The sequence below is a fragment of the Microcaecilia unicolor genome, chromosome 7 (assembly GCF_901765095.1).
Source record: "Microcaecilia unicolor chromosome 7, aMicUni1.1, whole genome shotgun sequence".
Taxonomy (NCBI): Eukaryota; Metazoa; Chordata; class Amphibia; order Gymnophiona; family Siphonopidae; genus Microcaecilia; species Microcaecilia unicolor.
Window position 1 is genome coordinate 199,042,295 of NC_044037.1, and position 23,606 is coordinate 199,065,900.

Sequence of the window (23,606 nt, forward strand, 5' to 3'; positions counted from 1 at the left end):
TAGGTGAATGGCTGGCGGTAACGTTGCAGACCCAAAATGGACACGCGGCAATTTAGATTTTGCTGCACGCCCATTTTTGGCAAAAATTTAAAAAAGGCTTTTTTACAGGTGCCCCCAAAAATGGATTGACACGCACCCAAAACCTGCACCTACACTACCGCAAGACATTTTTCAGTGCACCTTAGTAAAAGGACCCCTTTGTTAGCAAACTGCATGTTTCATGCTTTTTGAGGATATTTTGAAAGTTTGCTACCCCATGTGTATCGACTTTGACGTAGAAACATAGTCTATGATACCAAAAGACCCATTTGATCTGCCCATTTTACCTTGCTGTTAAAGACTGAAAATACTTGAATTCTTGTTTTACTTTAAATTTTGTGCAGTAAAGATCTTTTATCCCAGGAGCTCTAAACAATGATGATATTTCCCCCCCACCACTTCTAAGAGAAGATTATTCCACCCATTCACCATCCTGTGAAGAAATATTTGCTTGTGTTACTGTTGATTCTAACCTTTTTCAGCCTCAAAGCAAGATATCTAGTTTTAGAACCGCTTTTCCACCCTATAAAGCTAGAAGCTTGTGCATTATTTATATCTCTATTTATTTTTATATATCTATAATATCTTCCTTCTCCCTTCTGTTGTCTACAGTACACAAATTTAAGTCTTTAAAATGTAATATTTGCCAGTGTTTGCAATAGGAAGTGAGTTATTTGCATGGCACACAGTATTCTACCACTGAATGTTTTCTTAGTTGGAGAATGAAGATTTTGTCTAGTGTTTGTCTTGGGTTTCATTGGTGATGGCCTTTTTCCTGTTGGCATAACAAAGTGTTATAATCAGGATGTATTTTTATTTTCTTTCTAAACATGCTGTGTATGAGTGCCAGCCAACATACTGCATGGTTACTTTTGACATGCAGATATTGACAATAGAATATTATTAAGGCACAGAGATTTATTGGAGGAGCTGCAATTGGAAATTACTGGGATTCTGTTCCCATGCTCTATATACATACAATGCTCCCCTTCCTTCATGAAGCTAATGAAATTATAGGATGAAGCGGAGAAAAAAAGTCATCGTCGTGTTAAAAAGAACATTAAGGGCTTCTTTTACAAAGACGCACTAGCGATTCCTGCGTGGCAAATGAGAGGAAGCCCATAGGTCTTCAATGGGCTTCCTGTCATTTGCTGTGCAGGAATCGCTAGCGTGACTCTGTAAAAGAAACCCTAAAGAGAAATATAAGTTATTTTTCAAATGTGAATGGTTATGTGTACTTGTTAATTGTTTGTTGTAGCTCTTATGAATTGAGAATTACTAAGCTCTAAATTGTAAAACATCTAGAGTAGGGATGGGCAACCGTGATCCTCAAGGGCCACAGTCTAGTTGGGTTTTCAAGATTCCCACAATGAATGTGCATGAGATCTAGTTGCAACTAGATCTCATGCATATTTATTGTGGAAATCTTGAAAACCTAACTGATTGTGGCCTTTGAGGTTTGTGTGGTTGCCCACCTTTGATCTAGAGCCAAGAGTTACAACAACTTTGTAATAATAATAATAATAATGTTGAAGACATATATTAATTTACCTTGTTCTTTAGTAGTATACTTTTGACAGATGGAATCAGTAGGACAGTAGTTACATAAAATAGCACAAACTCTGCCTGAAGATTGCATCTATTATCCCCCATCATGTTTTAAGGTCATTTGGAAGTGGTTGTTTTGCTGATTAACCATGGTGCCGAGATTACATGCAAGGACAAGAAAGGTTATACTCCACTTCATGCAGCTGCATCGAATGGGCAGATCAACGTTGTCAAACACCTCCTAAATCTAGGTGTGGAGGTAAGCTGTGAGAATAATTATTGCTTATTAAAAAAAAGTAAATATAATAACATGACTAAGCTTGGAAACTTGACTGGAGTCTCTTTTATTTTGTATCGGTTACACCTCAAGTCTGTGTTTAATACTAGAATAGTTTTTCAGTGATCTTCTTGCATTCTTGGTTCCTATTCTCCTCCTTGTGATTTCTCTTGTTAGCAATGCCATCAGACTTGCTGAGGGAAATCGAGTCCACCTTTTGGGGAATGAATATCATACAGGATTGTCTTATCCAAAGAGGTCCAAAAGCCAAAATCACTGTACCTGACATGACTGACAGATTCAGTATTTGAGCACTTCAAATTTCAGGGTGCCCTGAACTGGAAAAATGAAAAGAAAATGTTCTGATTTTCTTTGGTAACTGCCTGACCAAGACCAAAAAATGTTTCTTGCATATTTGTTTTCCTTTTCTTGTAAAGAGATCACCTTGTACCTTTGCTGTCAACATAGTGAGGGAATTCATGTTTTAGACCTTCAGAGGGCAGTTTTCAAAGTGGTTTTCTTGGTTGTAAATCGGATATCTGAAAACTGTCCATCCTTAGCTCAGCTAAAAGTTCACAGAGTTTTTTAGTCACATTGACAGAAGACATTTCCAGGGATGTATAGTTGGGGGAGGAGACGTATGTGTCCAGATTGCATTTTTAAACCTACTTGCGCATTGTTTAGGTAAAATTGTACATTGCAGAAAAAGCAGGTGCATGTTTACCCCTGGAAATTTTCAAAATGAAAGCCTGTACATATTGGTGCAATGCCATGGGTAACACATGCATGAAAATTTTGCATCGGTTTTCAAAGGGAAAATATGCATGAACTTTCATATAGTCAGATAAGATAGCGTAACAGGAGTTTGGTAGGAGTGACTAACTTAAGAAAAAAAATGCACATGGAGTCATAAAAGTTGGATTTCTCATAAGCACATTCTGCTGCAATAAGAGGAAGATGATCAAAGGTAAATGTGGGTGCTAGAGGCCACTAGTGCCCGCATTTACCAGAATGATCATAGGGCTCTAGCGTGATAAGTAACGAGCATGCCAGTGAATACCACAGAGCTCATTTAAATTACATTTAAATGAGCTCATTGGTATTCCCCTCTCATGATCAGAGAACTACGCTTTCGATCAGAGGTGCTTCTACCACTTTAACCCTACGCCAGCTCGGAGCTGGTGTTGGAGTTAAGGGAAGAGCCTCCCTCCTACTCTGACAGGGTAGCCAGGGCTGTCAGTGTCAGCTCTGGTGGTCCAGGTAACCCCTGGATCCTCCACACCCCCCCGCACCCAAAAAAGAAATAAGCCTGGTGGTCCAGTGGGATCCCTGTTCTCACTCCCCGCCCCCGATGTGGGTCCAGTGTGACCCGCGACAGGGAGCCAACTTGTTCCCCTTCCCACCGAAATGTTTTCCCTGGTGGTCTAGTGGTGGAGAGAACCCCCACCCAACCCATCTTCCTTGCCTGTACCTTTGATGTTGGAGGAAGAGGGACTAGCACTCCTTTCTCCTCGTTGGGTGCCACCTCCTTATATGGAGGTTAAACCCCGCTTCATGCTTCCTATGATGCACTGGGCAGCGCACCACCATTTTGAGGTGACGCCCAATGAGGAGGAAGGAGTCATAGTCCCTCCTCCTCCAACATCAAAGGTACAGGCCAGGGGGTTGGGTTGGGAGAGGGTTCCCTTCACCACTAGCCCACCAGGGAAAACATTTCAGTGGGGACGGAACAAGTCGAGCCCCCTGTTGCGGGTCCCACTGGACCCGGGGCAGGGGGGGAATGAGGACAGGGGTCCCACTGGACCACCAGGCTGATTTTTGTTTGGGGGGGGGGGGGGGTCTGACACTTGACAGCCTAGTTGACACTGGGGCTCATTTTCAAAGCATTTAGACTTACAAAGTTCCATAGGTTCCTATGTAATTTTGTAAGTCTAAGTGTTTTGAAAATACACCTAACTGACAGCTCCATGTCCTGGGCATGCGTTCAAAAGTTGTGTGCTTAACACACAACCTTTGAACGCATGTGCCTTCTGCCTGTTGTACTCCCTCATGATGAAACCTAAAATTGTGCATATCATTTGCATACTATTAGGTTTGATCACGAAGGAGTTAGGTCAGGGTGCTGCTGTGTCGGTAAAACTGGCACTGTTCTGTTCAGCGCTGGAGTTTTGATCATCGGGGCATAAGTGCAGCTGATATTAGTTCTTGTGTGTGTGACAAGCTGGTTAGTTGCTTTTTCTGTAAAAGGCTTGGGAGTTGAGCCATGCTTTCACCTACGTCCTGAAATAGATAAGGAGGGGCATTAAAAAAAAAGTCTAAGTCCAAAAAAAAACCCTCAGCCATCTCCCAGCCATAATCAAACAGGAAAAATGTCTAGATTTCTTGTTCAATTATGGCTGTGAGATGGACGCTTTTGCACTGAAAACGTCTGAAATGAATAGCCATTTTCCAAAGTGAAACGTCCAACTTTTGAATGATAAAAAACCAGGGACATGAATGTCTGTCTAGCATCATTTTCAAAAATATGGCCACACAGACATCCCCTGCAGTATAGAGGAGTAGCCTAGTGGTTAGTTCAGTGGACTGTAAACCAAGGGACACAGGCTCAAACCCCACTATAATTCTTTTTTTTTTTTTTTTTTAATAAATGTTATCCTCCAGGACCTGAAAAATAGCTGCTGTACCTGAATGTACACCACTTCAATGTCCTTCAAGCTTGCAGGTGTCTTATATATTTAGGTACAGTAGATATTCTGTATCTGGAAGGCTCAGAATTATTAAAAAGAATAAAAAAAAGTTAGTGGGATTTGAACCTCGGTCCCTTGGTTTACAGTCTACTGCACTAACCACTAGGTTACTCCTCTGACCTGCTTGTTACTTTGTTTAGAATGATTATAACACATGCAGCTGACATAGAACCTGGTTTTCCTTTCAGGGGAGAAGGAAGGGGCCAGCAACCACTGGGGGATTAAGGAAGGGTCATGCCTTAATCCCTCCAGTGGTCAATTGATCAATTAGAGCAGCTTTTTGTAACTTGGATGTAACTGAAACAGGTCTATTATTATTATTAGCATTTGTATAGCGCTACCAGACGCACGCAGCTCTGAACGTTTCTTCCCATTCGAAAATTGCTGTTGGACATCCTACTTTTGGGCTCTCCCTAGTCCCACCAGAACATGCCCACAACACACCCCCTTGCTATTTGGACAAACTGCAGTGTGAAACATCCAAATTCTGATTTTCTAGAATCAGGATTTGGACGTTTATAGCAGATGGACATTTTTTTTAGGCATTTTAAAACGTCCTTCTGCTTTGAAAATGAGCACCATAGTCTTTGGAGAGGAGTGGGAGAACCTTAGCAATCTTGGATGCGCATAGAGGGGGGATCCTGTTCTTTAAGTACTCTAGCCAGTTTCCTTTAAGGGTCTTGAAGATCTGAGATAGAGTTTTAAATTTAACCCTGTATTGTACTGATAGCCAGGGAAGATTTTGCAGAAATAGTGTGATATGATCACTTAGCTTACAATCTTTTATATTATACTGTTAAAGAGGGATTCACCTCACAGTTCAGTGCTGGGTAACAACTTGGAGTCTCCTTAATGGTTGTCCAGACAGTATTCTTCTCTAGTAGCTGCTTTACTAATATATGTTTCAGCAGGATCTACTTTGTAGGGAACAACTTTTTCAAGCAGTCATCATTGTATTTTTGGATTCAACACTATCATTAGGATAATTCTTGTAGTGGTTTGTATACTTTCATCTTTAGTCTTAAGCATTGGAAAATAAAGTAGAATCTAAGCTTTTAGCATGTTCTCTACCTTTATGGCTTTTGCCATTTGTATATTGTCTCACTCCAGGCTTTATGGGAATGATGCAGCAAGCTGTGGGGTGACTATTTATTTGTTTGAGTGTGTTATCTATAGTAAAAACATAAATGGAGGCACTCTTGTTCAAGACCAAGTACAGTTAGTTCAAAAGATGAGAAGCACATGTAGGTGGTAATTCTATAACACTGTGCTGATAATTAGTATCCTATCCTATAAAGGAATGTATTCATTTATAGAATACTAGCCTAACAGTAGCTACACGTGTATGCATTTAGGCGTGAGCACTTGGACCAGCTGTAGAGCTGACATAGATGTGTGTGTGTGTGCTTAAGTGTTGGTGACACATGGGTAATTTGTAGTATTAGATAAATTATGTGCGCATATGTGTGAGTCCTGCCTGTGCTGCACCCAGACTTTGCCTGTGTGTAGGTCCACCTGTGAAATATGCGTTATGTAAGATATACGTGTATTTTTAGAATATTGCTTAGGTGGATTTTGGGCATATATGTGTGTACGTGTAAGCATTGTAATTATTTATGCATGCAGTCAATGCGTAAATGTTAGCGCCTGTTTTATAGAATTACCCCCGTGTTGATCCCATCTTCTGGGCAGAATAATAACAGAGAAGCAGTTTAGTTCTATGAGATCACAAACAAAGTGATATTTTTTTATATTTTCAAATCCCGTAAAGGCAGGGCAGTGACAGAGTTTTAAATTCATGATATGCTTTATAAATTACCATTGTGACAGTTGTACATTTGTAATTCTGCAGGGAGTTTACAGTACCCCTTGAAAAGAAATAGCCAGCTTGTAAAATGGAAAGTATCAATTAATTTTGAAAATCACTCTTTCTCTGCCAGTTGGAGAGGTCTGCTAGTTTTTCCACAGATGGTGTATATTTCATTACAATAGAGGAAATAATAAATTGATTTTTTTACCATTTTTGTATTTTTTCTTTGCAGATTGATGACGTCAACATCTATGGGAATGCTGCACTTCACATTGCCTGCTATAATGGACAGGATGCTGTAGTTAATGAGTTGATTGACTACGGTGCTAATGTAAATCAGCCGAATAATAAAGGCTTCACCCCCTTACATTTTGCAGCTGCCTCTACGCATGGCGCATTATGTCTTGAGCTGTTGGTGAACAATGGGGCAGACGTTAACCTTCAGGTAAAAGCTGTGTTTCAAGTCTTTCATTTTTAGTTTCTGGATTTTGTTCATACTTAGTTGATACCTTCACAAATTAGTTACGGTTTTCTTGTTTGGTAAATGTAGTCTGTTGACACTTGGCACCAGTTGTACAATGGCACTAAGGCGCACCTAAACTGTTATAGAATAGTAGCTCAGAGACACATTGGCACACCCGCCCACTTATGGCAGCTCAATTGCGGGTGTAAGTTGGTGCGCCTGAATGCACCATGCAATTTGTGTAACTGATAGCATTCTATGTGCATATAATTTGGTGACACACCCATGACCTAACCTGTGCTTCACTCAGGTAGAGCCCGACTTAACCCAGGATCTTCGGTTTCAGCCAAAACTGAATCTGAGACTGAAATTGGCCATTTGATTTTGTCGGAAACCGAAACCATAAACAAAACTGCCCCCATTCTCTCCTCAACACCTGACCAAAAAAGCCCCCCCATCCTGAACCCCACCTGGCCATCCCTAGGCTCTCCCCCATTCCACCTGACCAACTGTAAGCCCTTCTCATGCCTATGTTAGGATGTCCTGAAGGTCTAGTGGCCTCCCCAGGAGAAGGGACGAATTCCCACTTGTTCCTGCTTTGTGCCGCTGCTCAGATGCAATTGCTGCTGAGACTGCCCAGGAGGTCCTGACAGCCATTTTGCAATTGGAACCAGCTGGGACAGAAGTGAGTCTCCTGCCCATGCTGTTCCAATCAGAAAATGGCTGCCAGGACCTCCTGCGGCAGTCTCAGCAGCCATTGCGTCTGAGCAGTGGCACAGGGCAGGAATGAGTGGGGTTCGTTTCTTCCCCCCCCCCCCCCCAAAGAGGCCACTAGACCACCAGGAGTTCCTAAGGTAGGCCTGGGGAGAGACTACAGGTGGTTGGGTGAGAGAGGGTGGGAAGTGATCACAGGGGGGTGGGGGGTGTCATTGAGTTTCGGATTTCAATCCAGTTACAGTGCCGAATCCAAAACCAAAATTCAGTTGGCCTCTACACACCAGGTGTACACCCCCTCACAATTATGCACCAAGTGACTTTGACATGTACTTTATAAAATAGTGCATAGCACTTAAGCAAGTAAATGCCAATTATTGGCACCTCTGATGCGCATAAGCACCATAAACTATGAGCGCACTTAGGGCCCTGTTTACTAGAACGTGCTGGCATTTTCAGCGCACGCTAGAGACACCCATAGGAATATATGGGCGTCTTTAGCATTTAGCACATGCTAAAAATGCTAGCGCGCCCTTAGTGCAGCTTAGTAAATAGGACCTTTAGTGTCTAATACTAGGTGACAGTTATAGAATGAGGGGATAGGTGTTTTTATATACCGGTTCTTCTTGTTACCTACCTGCTGGATGCATTCAAAGATACTTCTTTGACATGCTTGAACTGTAACTGCTCAGGGAACAAGACCAAAGTTCTTTGATCACCAAGCCTGGTTGCTTTCTAGTATCTTATTATGTCTTTTTAGTCGAAAGGGCTTTTAGAAATAGCTTGCCCACTGTTTCTAATGATATCAACATATAGAATCTTCCACAATTGGCTAAATTACAAAAGTACCACCCTTGAGATGAAGTCTATGCTAGTGATCCTCATAATTCCCTAAAACCTCCTGCGAAAACATATCTTTTTTTTAATTAAAAAAAGATATGCCTTTGTATTTTTTAATGTTTTTTCCTTCAGCTGTTGACATTTGAGGCCAGATTAGTTTGTTTACTGATAACTTGGATGTGGGGCAAAGTCAATCCAGTAGTTACAGGTGTGCATTTTTACACTTCGTATAGATGAATATAGATATTAACACAAGAACATAAGATTAGCCATACTGGGGCAGACCGATGGTCCATTTTGCCCAGTATCCTGCTGAACATTACTGGTCACAAGGCCAGTAGGAGGATGCTGGACTGGGGAGCTAGGGCTGACTGAGAGCCAAGTGTTAAAGAACCTGCATATACTATTCTGTTCAATATGTTATATTTTGACTTTTTTGGTACATAATTCCCTGGAGTGCATACACTGTATATAATACCATCAGTAACAGAGGTTCTGGGGAGGCATCTAGGGTTCTTCCCTGCTGTGTTCAAAAGTGTTCCTACTGTCCCTTAAAAAAAAAAAAGGAGGAAAAAAAAAAAGAAAGAGGTGTTCATACTGGGGGAGGGGGAAGCAATGTTCTCTTTTAAGCTGTGAGTAAAATTCAGAGTAATTATAAAACCCCTGCTGTGTTCAAAGGTATCCCTACTGTCCCTTTAAAAAAAAAAAAGAGGTGTTCATAGGGTGGGGGGGGGGGGGGGGAGCAATGTTATCTTTTAAGCAGTGCTAAATATCCAGTATCTGAGTAAAAGTCAGAGTACCTATAAACTACAGGCGAACAAGAGCCTACTTTTGATGCCAGCTCCTTCTTTCCTGGATGCAGCTCCTGTACTGGTGGTGGGGAGCTCTTCCAGGATAGAACACGGCTGACAGATTTCAGAACGTTTTTCACCCCCCACCTTTCCTTATTCAGCAACTAGATCCAGTACACTTCAGGAGATGCATAATCAGTACAGTGTGCCCACAAAGATTGCACAGTCGAACAGCAGCAAAGCTCTAACTAGCAGTGCAATGAAACTTCCCTATTGTACTCAGAATGAACCCAAACACAGTCACAAGACCACTGACCATGCTGAAGGTAAGGCCGCAAAAAAAATCTAAAGCTGAAACTTCTCCAGAGACTCATCCCTTCCGTTTCTCACCCACTGCAACATGAGATGGAGCCTGTCCAGCCAAGGCATGCAACTTCTCCTCCATGCCGCTGCTAACATTGGAGACACAGACACCCTACCAACATTGCAGGGTCAAACAGTGTCCTTTTTCCATCTCCTGCAAACTTCCCCCACCCCCAAGAATTGCTCCTCCCAAATGCCCCCAGCACCCTGCAGACTTCCCTACCCCCAAATTACCCCATTGCACTTAAGCTCTCCATCCCTATAAACTACTCCCTGCAATTGTCCTACCTCATAAACTGCTGAAACTTGCCCCAAATCTCGCAAGCTGCCATCACTAATGCACCATCACCCCATAAACAACTCCACACCTAAAATCTACCCTCCATAATTGTCCCACCACCCTGCTAATTGACCCATATCCCAAAAATATCCTCATAACTCCTATCACTCCACAACTTCCCCCCCCACACACAACTGCTGCACCATCCTGCAAAGTGCACTATCCCAAAAAATACCCCCTGTAACTGCCCCACTACCCTTCAAGGTTCCCCACCCACAAAAATAAGCTCCCTGCAGCTGTTTTACTATCCTGCTAACTGCCCCATCCCTAAAAATTACACTACTACTTTACAAGCTGGCCCATTACCCTTCAAACTGCTCCAACCCCAAAACTACCACTTCTCACAAACTTCCTATCCCTAAAAACAACCCACCAAAATTGCCCCACCACCCTGCTAATTGCCCCACATTCAGAACACACTCCACTTCTAACTGCCCCCACTTCCCAAAACTACCCCCACACAATGGCCACAATGCATCACTACCCTGGAAAGAGCCCCATCCCCAAAACTACTCCAGTTGCCCTACCATCCTGCAAAGTGCCCCTCCCAAAAGATATCCCCCGCAAACGGCCCCATCCCAAAAAATATGTTCCCGCCCCAAAAAAACTACACCATGCAACTGCCCCACCACCCACACACTGCCATGGTGCCCAAACAAATAACCCCTGCAAACCACATCACCACTACCACCAACTGCTCCACCCCTCCCAAACACAGCACATGCAATGTGCACACAACACACAGCAGAGATAGACATACACACCCACATGCAGGTGGCTTGGAAAGAACATCATGAGCCATGTTCTGCATGTTTCCCCCACTTGTTTGCTTTAAGAAAGGGTGATTCTTAAGATGGGAGAGGAAAATAGCATGTGGCCATGACTTTGAAAATTAGTGTAAAATATGCACTAGTGCACTCACTTTTGAAAGGGAAACTATACATGTGATTTCCCTTAGAAAATCTGCATATTGTGCATGTGTTAAAACCTAAGTACTTCAGACTTGTGTATTCTGTTTCAAAATTGCCCCTTAATGCTTCAAAGTAGTTTAGTTTCTTAAAGTTTTGCTATACTGCCTCTCAAGCACACCAAAGTGGTTTACAATATAAATAGTAGTATTAAAAATGAATAAACAATATTGACAAGCAGAACCTTACAGAACAGGCAAGAAAACCACTACCAGTTTCACATTTCATTCTTAATTTAGTATAGTACAAATAGTAACATGTATAGAATGTTTGTATGTTTGGGAAGCTCACCAGGTGCCCTTGGCCTGGATTGGCCGCTGTTGTGGATAGGATGCTGGGCTCGATGGACCCTTGGTCTTTTCCCAGTGTGGCATTACTTTTGTACTTATGTACTGTTTATAAATAATCAGTAATATCTAGGGATAGTGAGGGGCATCCACATGAGGAGATCCAAGTTACAATCAATCAGATAAAGGTACTATAAGTGAAAGAGACAATTACAATGCAACAACTTGAAACATATACCAACAATCAAAAAGGAAACAAAAGACAGTAGGATAATGAAAGGAAAATGTCAGTCAGTGAGCTGGCATGCTAATTTCTCTGTTTGGGCCCCTGCTGTTTGGAATTCATTATCTGTCACATTTGGAATATGAAAAGTTCCTATAATAAACTTAAGATTGAGAGCAAGACTTGGATTTTTGAGCAGTCTTTCCTTAATCGTTAATCTTGGGGCATCAGGACCAGCAATTTACCTTCTCATTCTTTTGTTTCTCTGTACACTTATGTTATCATTTGGTTTTTATTGTTTTACTATTTTTCTTTTCCCTGATTGTATATCCTGGCTGTGCTTGCTGGATCTTTTTTTTATTTTAAGTTTTGCTGAAGATGTATACCCTGATTGTAAATCACTGTGCTGATATGGCTAATTTGAATGGCTGTATAGTAAATACTGAAAATACATATATGGCATTCATACATAAACTACTACTACTATTTAACATTTCTAAAGCGCTACCAGGGTTACGCAGCGCTGTACAATCTAACAAAGAAGGACAGTCCCTGATCAAAGAAGCTTACAATCTAAAGGACAAAAAAGTGCTGTCAATCAAATTGGGGTCAGTCTAGATTTCCTGGATAGAGGTACAGTGGTTAGGTACCGAAAGCGACATTGAAGAGGTGGGCTTTGAGCAAGGATTTGAAGATAGGCAGGGAGGGGGCTTGGCGTATGGGCTCAGGGAGTTTATTCCAAGCATAGGGTGAGGCGAGGCAGAAAGGGCGGAGCCTGGAGTTGGCGGTGGTGGAGAAGGGTACTGAGAGGAGGGATTTGTCCAGTGAGCGGAGGTTATGGGTAGGAGCGTAAGGGGAGATGAGGGTAGAGAGGTAATGAGGGGCTGCAGATTGAGTGCATTTGTAGGTTAGTAGGAGAAGCTTGAACTGTATGCGGTACCTGATCGGAAGCCAGTGAAGTGACTTGAGGAGAGGGGTGATATGAGCATATCGGTCTAGGCGGAAGATAAGACACACAGCAGAGTTCTGAACGGATTGAAGGGGGGATAGATGGTTAAGTGGGAGGCCAGTGAGGAGTAGGTTGCAGTAGTCAAGGCGAGAGGTGATGAGAGAGTGGATGAGAGTTCGGGTGGTGTGCTCGGAGAGGAAGGGGCGAATTTTGCTGATGTTATAGAGAAAGAAGCGACAGGTCTTGGCTGTCTGCTGGATATGGGCAGAGAAGGAGAGGGAGGAGTCAAAGATGATTCCGAGGTTGCGGGCAGATGAGACGGGGAGGATGAGGGTGTTGTCGACTGAAATAGAGAGTGGAGGGAGAGGAGAAGTGGGTTTAAGACAATGAGCTCTGTCTTGGCCATGTTCAGTTTCAGGTGGCGGTTGGACATCCAGGCAGCAGTGTCGGATAAGCAGGCTGATACTTTGGCCTGTGTTTCCGCAGTGATTTCTGGTGTGGAGAGGTAAAGTTGGGTGTCTTCAGCATAAAGATGGTATTTGAAACCATAAGATGAGATTAGCGAGCCCAGGGAAGAGGTGTAGATTGAAAAAAGAAGGGGTCCAAGGACAGATCCCTGAGGAACTCCAACAGAGAGCGGGATGGGGGTGGAGGAAGATCCATGAGAATGTACTCTGAAGGTACGGTGGGAGAGATAAGAGGAGAACCAGGAGAGGACAGAGCCCTGGAACCCAAGTGAGGATAGTGCAGCAAGAAGTAAATTATGATTGACAGTGTCAAAAGCGGCGGATAGGTCGAGGAGGATGAGGATGGAGTAGTGACCTTTGGATTTGGCGAGGAACAGGTCATTACAGACTTTAGTGAGTGCCGTTTCTATCGAGTGTAGAGGGCGAAAACCGGATTGAAGCGGATCGAGGATGGCATGAGAGGAGAGAAAATCAAGGCAGTGGCACGTTCAAGTATCTTGAAGAGGAAGGGTAGGAGGGAGATGGGGCGGTAGTTGGAAGGACAGGTAGGGCCTAGTGATGGTTTTTTGAGAAGTGGTGTGACTACAGCATGCTTGAAGGTGTCAGGGACAGTTGCAGTGGAGAGAGAGAGGTTGAGGATATGACAGATGGGGGGGGGGGGCGGTGACAGTAGGAGAGATGGTGTTTAGTAAGTTGGTGGGGATGGGATCAAAGGAACAGGTGGTGCATTTCGAGGAGGAAAGAAGAAATGGAGGATATAAATCTTCTTAGTTCTACTCTAGAAAGATACCCAGGTATACTACATCCAAATGGTATTCAAATATCCAGGAGAATAAATACAAAACGTTGAAAAATAATACAAATAAATGTGATAGTGCTCAGAAAAATCAGTGTCCCATAGTGATTTAAAAAACACATCGATACCTTATCTCAATCATTGCACAAGAGTTGCACTCGAAAGCAGCATAGTGGTATAGCAGTATATTAATAGTCTGCATTACTATAGATTGAATAGTCCCAAAAAACTTTTACCAGAATGTTCAACTTACCTTGTGTGTTGTTCCAAACATCAAAAGAATATTAAGATCCAAAAGTGACTGTAGATGTGCATTAACAACCCCAACAAGGATCCAGGTTTCACCGCTCACCGCGGCTTCTTCAGGGGGAAATTCAAACAGTAACAGGTTGGAAACGAAACCTCCATCGCCTGGCATTCTCCAGATCAACCCCTCTGTGGGGAAGATATTTTTCAAAGTGATCTATGTGGGGAACCCCCCCCCCCCCATTTTGCTGCATTAATCGGCTGTCTGAAAATCGCTCTTCATCAGTTTGGCTAACAGTAGATGTGCAGTTCCACAGCATTCAGGCTTTTAGTTGCATGGAGGGATGGGAGGAGCTCCCACAGTTATGTTCAGGTCAGACGAGGAAAATAACACATGTAGACTGATTTTTCATGAAAAATGTTGCCACATAAATGATAGATTTCTAAGGGCTCTTTGCACCCCAGTGTATTTCAAAGCAAAAGTGTATGCTATAAGTAAAAAAGCATGTACTTTTGTCCCTATGCGTACATACATACATACATACATACATAAAACAAAATCAATCAGAGAAGAGCCTAAACATAAGAGAAAGCCTTAGCCAAAAAGTAGGATTTAAGATCTGTCTTAAACTTGTTATAAAATGGCTCAGTTTGAAGATGTGAGGAGAGAGAATTCTAAAGGAATGATGCCGAGTATGAAATGATGTGTGCTGTCCAGATGAGCTGCTGCAGAAGAGGGAATGGTAAATAGATTATCATTTTATTTATTTATATCCCACAATATTCCCACCCATGGGAAGGCTCAATGTGGCGTACAACAGTCTATAAAAAACATACAACAATTCAGCAAACAAACAATTAATGTCGTAAAAGGGTAAGGGAAATAGCTAAGGAGGGAAAAGGGGAAAGAGTAGGGGTGAACAATGTGTCGCAGTGTTGTGAGCGGAGGGTACAAATTGGATGATGTGAAGAGCTGAGAAAGGTATTAAATATATCTGTGTATAGAGTACCATGTATTAAAATAAGAATTTCAGACTTCAACCTAAGAAGAACCATAAGCCAGTTGCTGGCGAGGAGTTTATTAGTCAAGTCTACATACATTAACAATAACCTTGACAACTGTATTCTGAATACTATAAACATTTTAACGAGGAAAGCTTCATACCTCAGTACAGAAAATCACAATAATCATTTGAAATCTCAAATAGGAGCAGGTGTCAGCAACAGGAGGGCCTTAACATAGTAGATGATGGCAGAAAAAGACCTGCACGGTCCATCCAGTCTGCCCAACAAGACAAGTCATATTACTTTTTGTGTATACCCTACTTTGATTTGTACCTGTGCTCTTCAGGGCACAGACCGTATAAGTCTGCCCAGCACTATCCCCGCCTCCCAACCACCGGCTCTGGCACAGACCATATAAGTCTGCCCAGCACTATCCCTGCCTCCCAACCACCAGCCCCGCCTCCCACCACCGGCTCTGGCACAGACCGTATAAGTCTGCCCAGCACTATCCCTGCCTCCCACCACTGGCTCTGGCACAGACCGTATAAGTCTGCCCAGCACTATCCCTGCCTCCCAACCACCAGTCCTGCCTCCCACCACCGGCTATGGCACAGACCGTATAAGTCTGCCCAGCACTATCCCTGCCTCCCAACCACCAGCCCCGCCTCCCGATCTCGACTAAGCTCCTGAGGATCCAATCCTTCTGCACAGGATTCCTTTATGCTTATCCCACGCATGTTTGAATTCTGTTACCGTTTTCATTTCCACCACCTCCCGCGGGAGGGCATTCCAAGCATCCACTACTCTCTCCGTGAAAAAATACTTTCTGACATTTTTCTTGAGTGTGCCCCCCTTCAATCTCATCCAGAAAAGGTCTAACAGAATGAATCTTTTTAAGAGCCAACAATAAAGATTTCACCACAAATAAGATGTGAGAATCAAAAGGTAATAGAGAGTCCCAATAGCATCTCAACTTTGTAATACAGTTCCTCAAAATAATGGGATAACCAACCAGTTGGCCACCACTTGAAGGCACAGATCAAGAAAGGTGATATCTAACAAACTAGGGTCAGTGTAGGACTCAGACTTTTAGTTTCATGGAGAGAGGGGAGGAGCTCCCACAGTTATGTTCAGGTCAGAGGAGGAAAGGGACACATGTAGACTCATTTTTCATGGAAAAAGTTGCCACACAAATAATACATTTCTAAGGGCTCTTTGCACCCCAGTATGTTTCAAAGCAAAAGTGTACACTATAGGTAAAAAAGCATGTGTAGTCTTTGTCCCTATGTGGACAGGATGAAAATCCCCTCACCCTTAAATGAATTTTCCAACAGAAATACATTTTTGTTACTATTCAACCAAGTGCACACTACAGGTATTTACGTAGGGCCCTGTTTACAAAGGCACACTAGCATTTTTAGTGCTCGCTAACCGTGTAGATGCCTATAATATTCCTATGGGCGTCTACACAGTTAGTGTGCCCTAAAACTGCTAGTGCTCCTTTGTAAACAGGGCCCTAAGTAAATTTCACGTCTTAGTTTTGTAAGTGATCCTTCTCACCTTCTATACTGTGCTGCACTAGAAAACTGCACATTCTTTTAAAATTTACTTTTTGTATTCTCTGTCTCAGGTGCAAACAGAAACGCTACATGCTGTTTCTGTGTCAGGGTGCAGAACTTAGTGGTTTAATTTTTGATGTTAATAAAAAAATGATTTAAAAAATTAACTTGAAACTTCTGATTTTATTTTAAAGAGCAAAGATGGGAAAAGTCCCCTGCATATGACTGCTGTGCATGGAAGATTTACTCGGTCACAAACCATCATTCAGAATGGTAAGAAAAATGGTTTCCTGTTCACTCTTCCCAAACATATGTATCGAAGCAAGAAAAATAATTTAAGGGGTAAAGTTTTATTTATTAACCCAGAGGTTTCCTCCTCCTCATTGAGGCATCCTGCTCAGTGATAACTAGAGCTGGGATCTGGCACAGCGGGATTAATTTTGTAAAGAATGTGCTTTTTGCGCCTGTTTCAGAAGACACCATCAACTTTGCTATCAGTATACCCATTGACTTGCGAGTTTCAGATTAGCACATTGTGTGCTAGTGCACAATAGATGTTAGCAGCTTGCAGTTTTGACGCTTGTACCACTTGGACAAGTCCCCTGATGAAGGCATATGTGCAAGAATAAGCAAATCATAACTTATGCATGCATGCAGTAGCTGAAAAGTCTTTGAACTGAATATTCACAGTTGCAGAGAGGTGGATATGGAATATCTGAACAATGGGTTGATTTATTACAGAGGTAAAGTGATGTAAAGCATAAAATTGAGAAAGTTGAGAAGTTGGGCAAAAGGGGAATAAAGGTTGACTTAAAAGAAAGTGTGGTGAAGTCTTTTCAAGGGAGGAGAAGGACAGAGCAGAGCAGCATATTCTGAGCCCAAAATGGAAACTTAAGACTTGCAAGGAAGGTGGGGGAGGGGCAGGAAGAAGACCCACAAGGCTGGAGGGCAAAGAAAGGGACAAATAGGATCACTGCATGTCTCAAGGGCACTGAAGCAAGCATTTGCCAGGACTTCAGTGATTGGAGGGTGAGGATCACATGCTGAGGCTGACCTGTCAGGAAGTGACAACTTCATTGAAAACATGTTAAAACTACAATATAAAAAAACAAAGCAAAACAAACACATGTAACTGTGGAGGCAGAACGCTTACTCTTATTCCCTAATTCTATATAGTGCACCAAAATTTAGATGCAAATTAGGCACCCAACTTCTAGCACTCAGACAAAGTTAAGGGCCAAAATAGGAATGAAACAGTAATTAAGTACCTAAAGGATCCTTTTACAAAGGCATGCTGAAAAATGGCTTGCGGTAGTGTAGGCGTGGGTTTTTGGCGTGCAACAATCCATTTTTTTAGTGTGCCTGTAAAAAAGACCTTTTAAAAATATTTTTGCCGAAAATGGACATGCGGCAAAATGAAAATTGCTGCCATTGATCTAGTGGTAAAGACTTACGTGGTAACTGGACAGTAATGACTGTGCGCCAAATTCCACTTGGCACGCACCCAAAAATAAAACATATTTTTCAGACGCGTGTCAAAAATGAAATTACCTCAAGAGCCACGCGTTAGTCGGGCGGTAACTCCATTTTGTCATGCGTTGGGCGTGCGTAGACACTTACATGGCTTAGTAAAAGGACCCCTAAGTGCATTGAATTGCTATTCTGTAACTTGACACCTAAGTGTTATAGCATGTAACTGCAAAGGGGTCTTTCACGTAGGAAGGGCATGTACGAGTCATGAAAGCTCTGACTCTTTAAGGGGCCATTTTACTAAGCCGCATAAGCGTCTACGTACGCCAAAATGGAGTTACCGCCCAGTTACCATGTGGATCTTGTGGTAAATTCATTTTTGGCGCGCGTCTGATACGCACAGCCAAAAAATAATTTTTATTTTCAGATGTGCATATTGGACGCGTGCCAAGTGGCATTTGACATACGTAGGTCATTACTGCCCGGTTACCCTGTGAGACTTTACCACTAGGTCAATGGTTGTGGCGGTAAGGTCGCAGACCCAAAATGGACGCAAGGCAATTTTGATTTTGCTGCACGCCCATTTTTGGCAAAAATAAAAAAGGCCTTTTTTTACAGTTGTCCTGAAAAATGGATCAGCACACACCCAAAACCCGCGCCTACACTACTGCAAGCCATTTTTCAGCGCACCTTAGTGAAAGGACCCCCAAGTGAACTCTTTATTGAATAGTGTCAGGCACATAACTGCTGCATTTAGATGTGCCTATTTACATCTGCCATAGAGAAAGCATAAATGCTGGAGTCTAATTGCCGACTTATATGGTAGTATTCTGTAACAGATTAGGCACACAAATTTGCCATTGTAAAATATTAGCTTAATGTCTAGATTTTGGGCGCCTAACGTTTAACACCCTTTATAGAATTGCCCACTATATGGGGATAATTATGATATTTCTACACAAAACCATTTTAATATGTGGAAATAGATGTTTATAGAATTGTGTAGCTATATACACACATGTACAAGATCATACCGTAGGCATTCGTGAGGTGTGTAGTTTGAGCAGAGACAGAGCTATGCAGTGTGCACAAACATTTACACCAACATTGGAGTAGTTGTAAATGTGTGTCAGCATTTGTGTGCTATTAGGGATAGATCTGGGTAACTATTTTATAAGGACACATATATAGAAGGGCATTTTCAAAAGGGTGCCTAAGTGCCAAAAAAAAAAAAACATCCAGCACAAAATGTCCAATAAAAAACCCCCATTCATCTCACAGCCATTTTTGAACAGGGAAAATGTTAGGGTTTGCTATTCAAAATACGTGAGAAGGACATCTTTATGCTGGAAACGTCCATCCTGAACAACCACTTTACATACTGAAATGGAACAGAGGTGTACCGTAGTGGTTAGTGCAGTAGACTGTAAACCAAGGGGTGCAGGTTCAAATCCCATTGTAAATTTATTTGTTTTTTTTTTAAATGTGATTCCTCCAGGAACAGAAAAATACCTACTGTACCTGAATGTACACCACTTTAGTAGCCTTCAGGCTTGTAGGTGTCCTATATCCTTAGGTACAATATTTTTCTGTTTCTGGAGGGAGACCCCCCCCCCCCCCAAAAAAAAAAAAAACATGAATAGAATTACTGTGAGATTTAAACCTGTGTTTCTCAGTTTGCAGTCCACTGCACTAACCACTAGGCTACTCCTCTGATCTGCTTGCTGCTTTATTCAGAATAGCTGTAATTCCTGCAGCTGGCGTAGAGCCTGGTTTTCTTCTCTGGTTTTACTTTCAGGGGAGATGGAGGAGGACCGCAACTACTGGGGGATTAAGAAGGGTCATGCCTTAATCCCTTCAGTGGTCAGCTTCTCAGTCAGAGCACCTTTTTTGTAACTTGAACGTGACTGAAACATGTCTAGATAAAAACATCTTTCTTTGTAGATGTGGATGTTTCTTCCTGTTCAATAATCGCTGTTGCATGTCCTACTTTTGGGCCCTCCCTAGTGCCACCCAAACACATCCCCTTATTATTTGGATGAACTGCAGTGTGAAACGTCCAAATTCTTATTTTCCAAAATTGGGATTTGGACATTTTTAGCAGATAGGAATTTTTTTAGGCATTTTGAGTTATCCATCTGCTTTGAAAATGAGTACCCTAGGCATCTGTGTTGCCTGTATAAAATAAGTGCCATTTTGGACTTCTCACATAGGTGCCTTGCTAAAATCAGGAAAATTAGAGTAATTTTCATAAACCACTTACCCAGGTGACTGGGCTGTTTGCAAATTTCCATCCTTTCCTGCAGGTAAATGTATGTGCTGTTTGTTTTTGAGTTTGCATGGCTGTCGAGGTCTGTTGTTTTGCTTTGACTGCAGGTGCTCTTTGCCACCCCTCAAAAGCCACTGCCCTAGGTAACCGTTTGGTCTCCATTAATGGTTAAGCTTCTGGGGGAAAGTTATGGAGACAGGATCTCTGAGAAGGGAAATTGCAATGACTCATTCAGTTAGAAAACATTACATCATATTAAAATCTCTCTTGCAGGAGGTGAAATTGACTGTGTTGATAAAGATGGCAATACTCCTCTTCATGTGGCAGCAAGATATGGTCATGAGCTTCTTATTAACACCCTAATAACGAGTGGAGCAGACTCGGCCAAGTAGGTTACTAGAAACATTGATGTTGTGCTTGCAGTGAGAAGAGGCACTAGTAATTTTCTACAGTTTGAGGGAACGGGGTAACCATTTGTAAATTCCCAGGAACTACATGAGCCATTTGAAATTTTTGGAAAATGTGTGCAAAATAGATACTTGGGAAATCTTCCATATAGAAAGAACAACATCTAAAGGAGAAGAAACTTGAAATTTGTGGAGAGGTTTGTCCATCTAAAGGGCACCCAACCTTCAAGAATGAGTTGAATTCCCACCTTAGGTAGACACTATGAAGAAAAAAAGTTATGTAGACCCCCACACTGAAACTGTTGGCTGCAAGAATATGGTTGGCGTGGTCTGTATGACATGAAAGCACATGGAAATTAAGATAAAGTACGGGAATACATGTTGTCCTTATGGTACCTTATCATTTTAACAGGCTGTCCCACTCTTCCCCTCACCAGCCCATCCCCTGGTCTGTATTTCTTCTATAGATGGGTCAGTGAGCAGAGTTTTTTGGGCAAGTCTTACTCAGATAAACAAATTCCTTGTAGCTTTACTCAGTGAATGTGGCCCTTCCCTTGATTAACCCCACCTGATTGGCTACCTTCCTACTGTTTTACAATTGAAAGAGTAATGGAGAATCCTTCTGTAACTCATATTCCTCATTGTCAGTTATACATAACTTGGCAAGCCTTCAGAAATTACCTGATCTACCTCCAGGACATATTCTGTCCCCTTACTGTGCTAATTAACGATAGACTAATCACTAATAACAGAACATTCAATAACATCTATAACCATAATTCTTCTTACTTATTTACAGCACCAACATCACATTAGATAATCATCAATTTTAAATTTATGTTTGTTCTGTATCTCTTGACTAGATTTCAAACTCCAGTGAAAAGAGTGTGTCCATTATGGGGGTATTTTATAAAGCATTTTTCACCTATGCATGTGCATATCGCACCAAAAGTCTATATATGGTGCCGAAAAAAGTGAGTGCTAAGTGCTCCGAGTTGGGCACTGTTATAGAATAGTGCATAGCATTGGGATCCACGCCTAACTTTTAGACGTGAGGATTTATACCAGCTGAAACCTGGTATAAATTCTCACACCTAAATTAGGTGCAGATCTATCTGCCATATTCTGTAACACAGCGCACAGATTCTTGGAATGCCCATGACCTGCCATGCCTGTCCCATGGCCACACCCCAGTTTCAGATTTGTGCATAAGAATTTACATGCACATCTTTGTAGAATAGCACCTAGCAAGATGAGTAAGTAAATTCTAATTGTTGCCAAATAGCATCAATAATTATTAGCGCCCAACTATAGGCGCTAATTGGCTCATTACTCAAATTGTCCATGCAAATTGGGCACACAAAATTTTGAATGCCTTATATAGAATCCAGGGGAGAATGTCTCTATGGAATTACTCCCCAAATAAAAGTATATGCTGTGACAAGAAGGCGTGTATTTGTACTCGCCCCAGTTGTATGTAAGATTGAGGGAGGAGTTTGGGTGGAGAGCAGGCAGAGTCACAAAGTGCACACACAGGTTATAACATACGATATTATGTGTGTCCTTCAATCATGTACATTTGCACCCACTTGCATTTCAGCAGATCTTAAGCTGGGGTGGTATTTTATAAAGATTCACAGACACCTATATTGCCTATAAAATAGGCTTAAAATAGACATCTACTTTTCCTTTCAACCTAGTAGACCTGTTATAAAATTCCCTTCTTTGTCTAAAGCATTGCGCTTGTCTTGTATGCACTGTAGAAATCATGATAGCGTATACTTGGGTTGTAGGCTATACTGTTGTATGCTGAGGCATTGCAGACTCAGCTTTGTACCTACTAGCTATTAGTGCCAAGACAGCTTAAGGCACTGTAGGATTGATGTGCTCAGGTCTGAGGAAAGAGGGGAAACCGCTTCTATTTACACAACGTATCTGTTATTGAGCGTTGCCAAAGCATGTTGTTTAGGGTGGGGAGATTTACAGATGGTGAGGGTAAGATAGGGCAAATAAAACTTAATTTGTTGGAAGAAATTGTCCTTCCTCTTTATTAATTTATTTCAGAATTTGTATGGGGCTTTAAATCAGGGCAGTGTACATCAAGTGGATAAGTTTCAAAGCCATTTCTAAGGGTAAAATGGCACTTTACCCATAATAATCAGCTGTCTGAATATTAGTGGATGCTTGGAATGCCCTCCCGCGGGAGGTGGTGGAAATGAAAACGGTAACGGAATTCAAACATGCGTGGGATAAGCATAAAGGAATCCTGTGCCGAAGGAATGGATCCTCAGGAGCTTAGTCAGGATCGGGAGGCGGGGCTGGTGGTTGGGAGGCGGGGATAGTGCTGGACAGACTTGTACGGTCTGTGCCAGGGCCGGTGATGGGCAGCGGGACTGGTGGTTGGGAGGCGGGGATAGTGCTGGACAGACTTGTACGGTCTGTGCCGGAGCCGGGGTTGGGAGGCGGGGCTGGTGGTTGGGAGGTGGGGATGGTGCTGGGCAGACTTGTGTGGTCTGTGCCGGAGCCAGTGGTTGGGAGGAGGGGCGGGTGGTTGGGAGGCGGGGATAGTGCTGGGCAGACTTATACGGTCTGTGCCCTGAAGAGCACAGGTACAAATCAAAGTAGGGTATACACAAAAAGCAGCAAATATGAGTTATCTTGTTGGGCAGACTGGATGGACCGTGCAGGTCTTTTTCTGCCGTCATCTACTATGTTACTATGTTACCCTCCTTCAGCCGCATTGAGAGAAGACGTTCTCCAGGGGGAGTTGGGGATTTTCAGGTTGGTGGAGGGAAATTACATGCATAGATGGAATTGTTAACTCTTTGTGAAGACTTTTACAATGCAGTTCCAGTTCTATAATCAGTAGGTGCAAGTGACCAATCATATGTTGTACCTGCAGCAAGTTGGTGAATTGGTGCAAGGTCTGGGGATAAAAATTACATGCTATCATGATTCGAATGCTGGCATTTTGAAAAGTGCTCCCAAATTACATATATATTCAGTGAATACTTGCCCCAAAGAGCTT

At 42.4% G+C, this 23,606-nt stretch overlaps 1 protein-coding gene across 6 annotated transcripts in view; it reads left to right on the top strand.

Annotated features, from left to right (window-relative positions):
• ANKRD44 (ankyrin repeat domain 44) overlaps nt 1-23,606 on the top strand; it is a 477,800-nt gene that overhangs the window by 292,421 nt on the left and 161,773 nt on the right. For all 6 annotated transcript variants that reach the window (XM_030208682.1, XM_030208683.1, XM_030208686.1 and 3 more), the window contains exons 7-10: nt 1,704-1,846; nt 6,654-6,866; nt 16,627-16,705; nt 20,445-20,559. In XM_030208682.1, the coding sequence (XP_030064542.1) occupies nt 1,704-1,846; nt 6,654-6,866; nt 16,627-16,705; nt 20,445-20,559 (550 nt within the window). The remainder of the gene's footprint in view (nt 1-1,703; nt 1,847-6,653; nt 6,867-16,626; nt 16,706-20,444; nt 20,560-23,606) is intronic.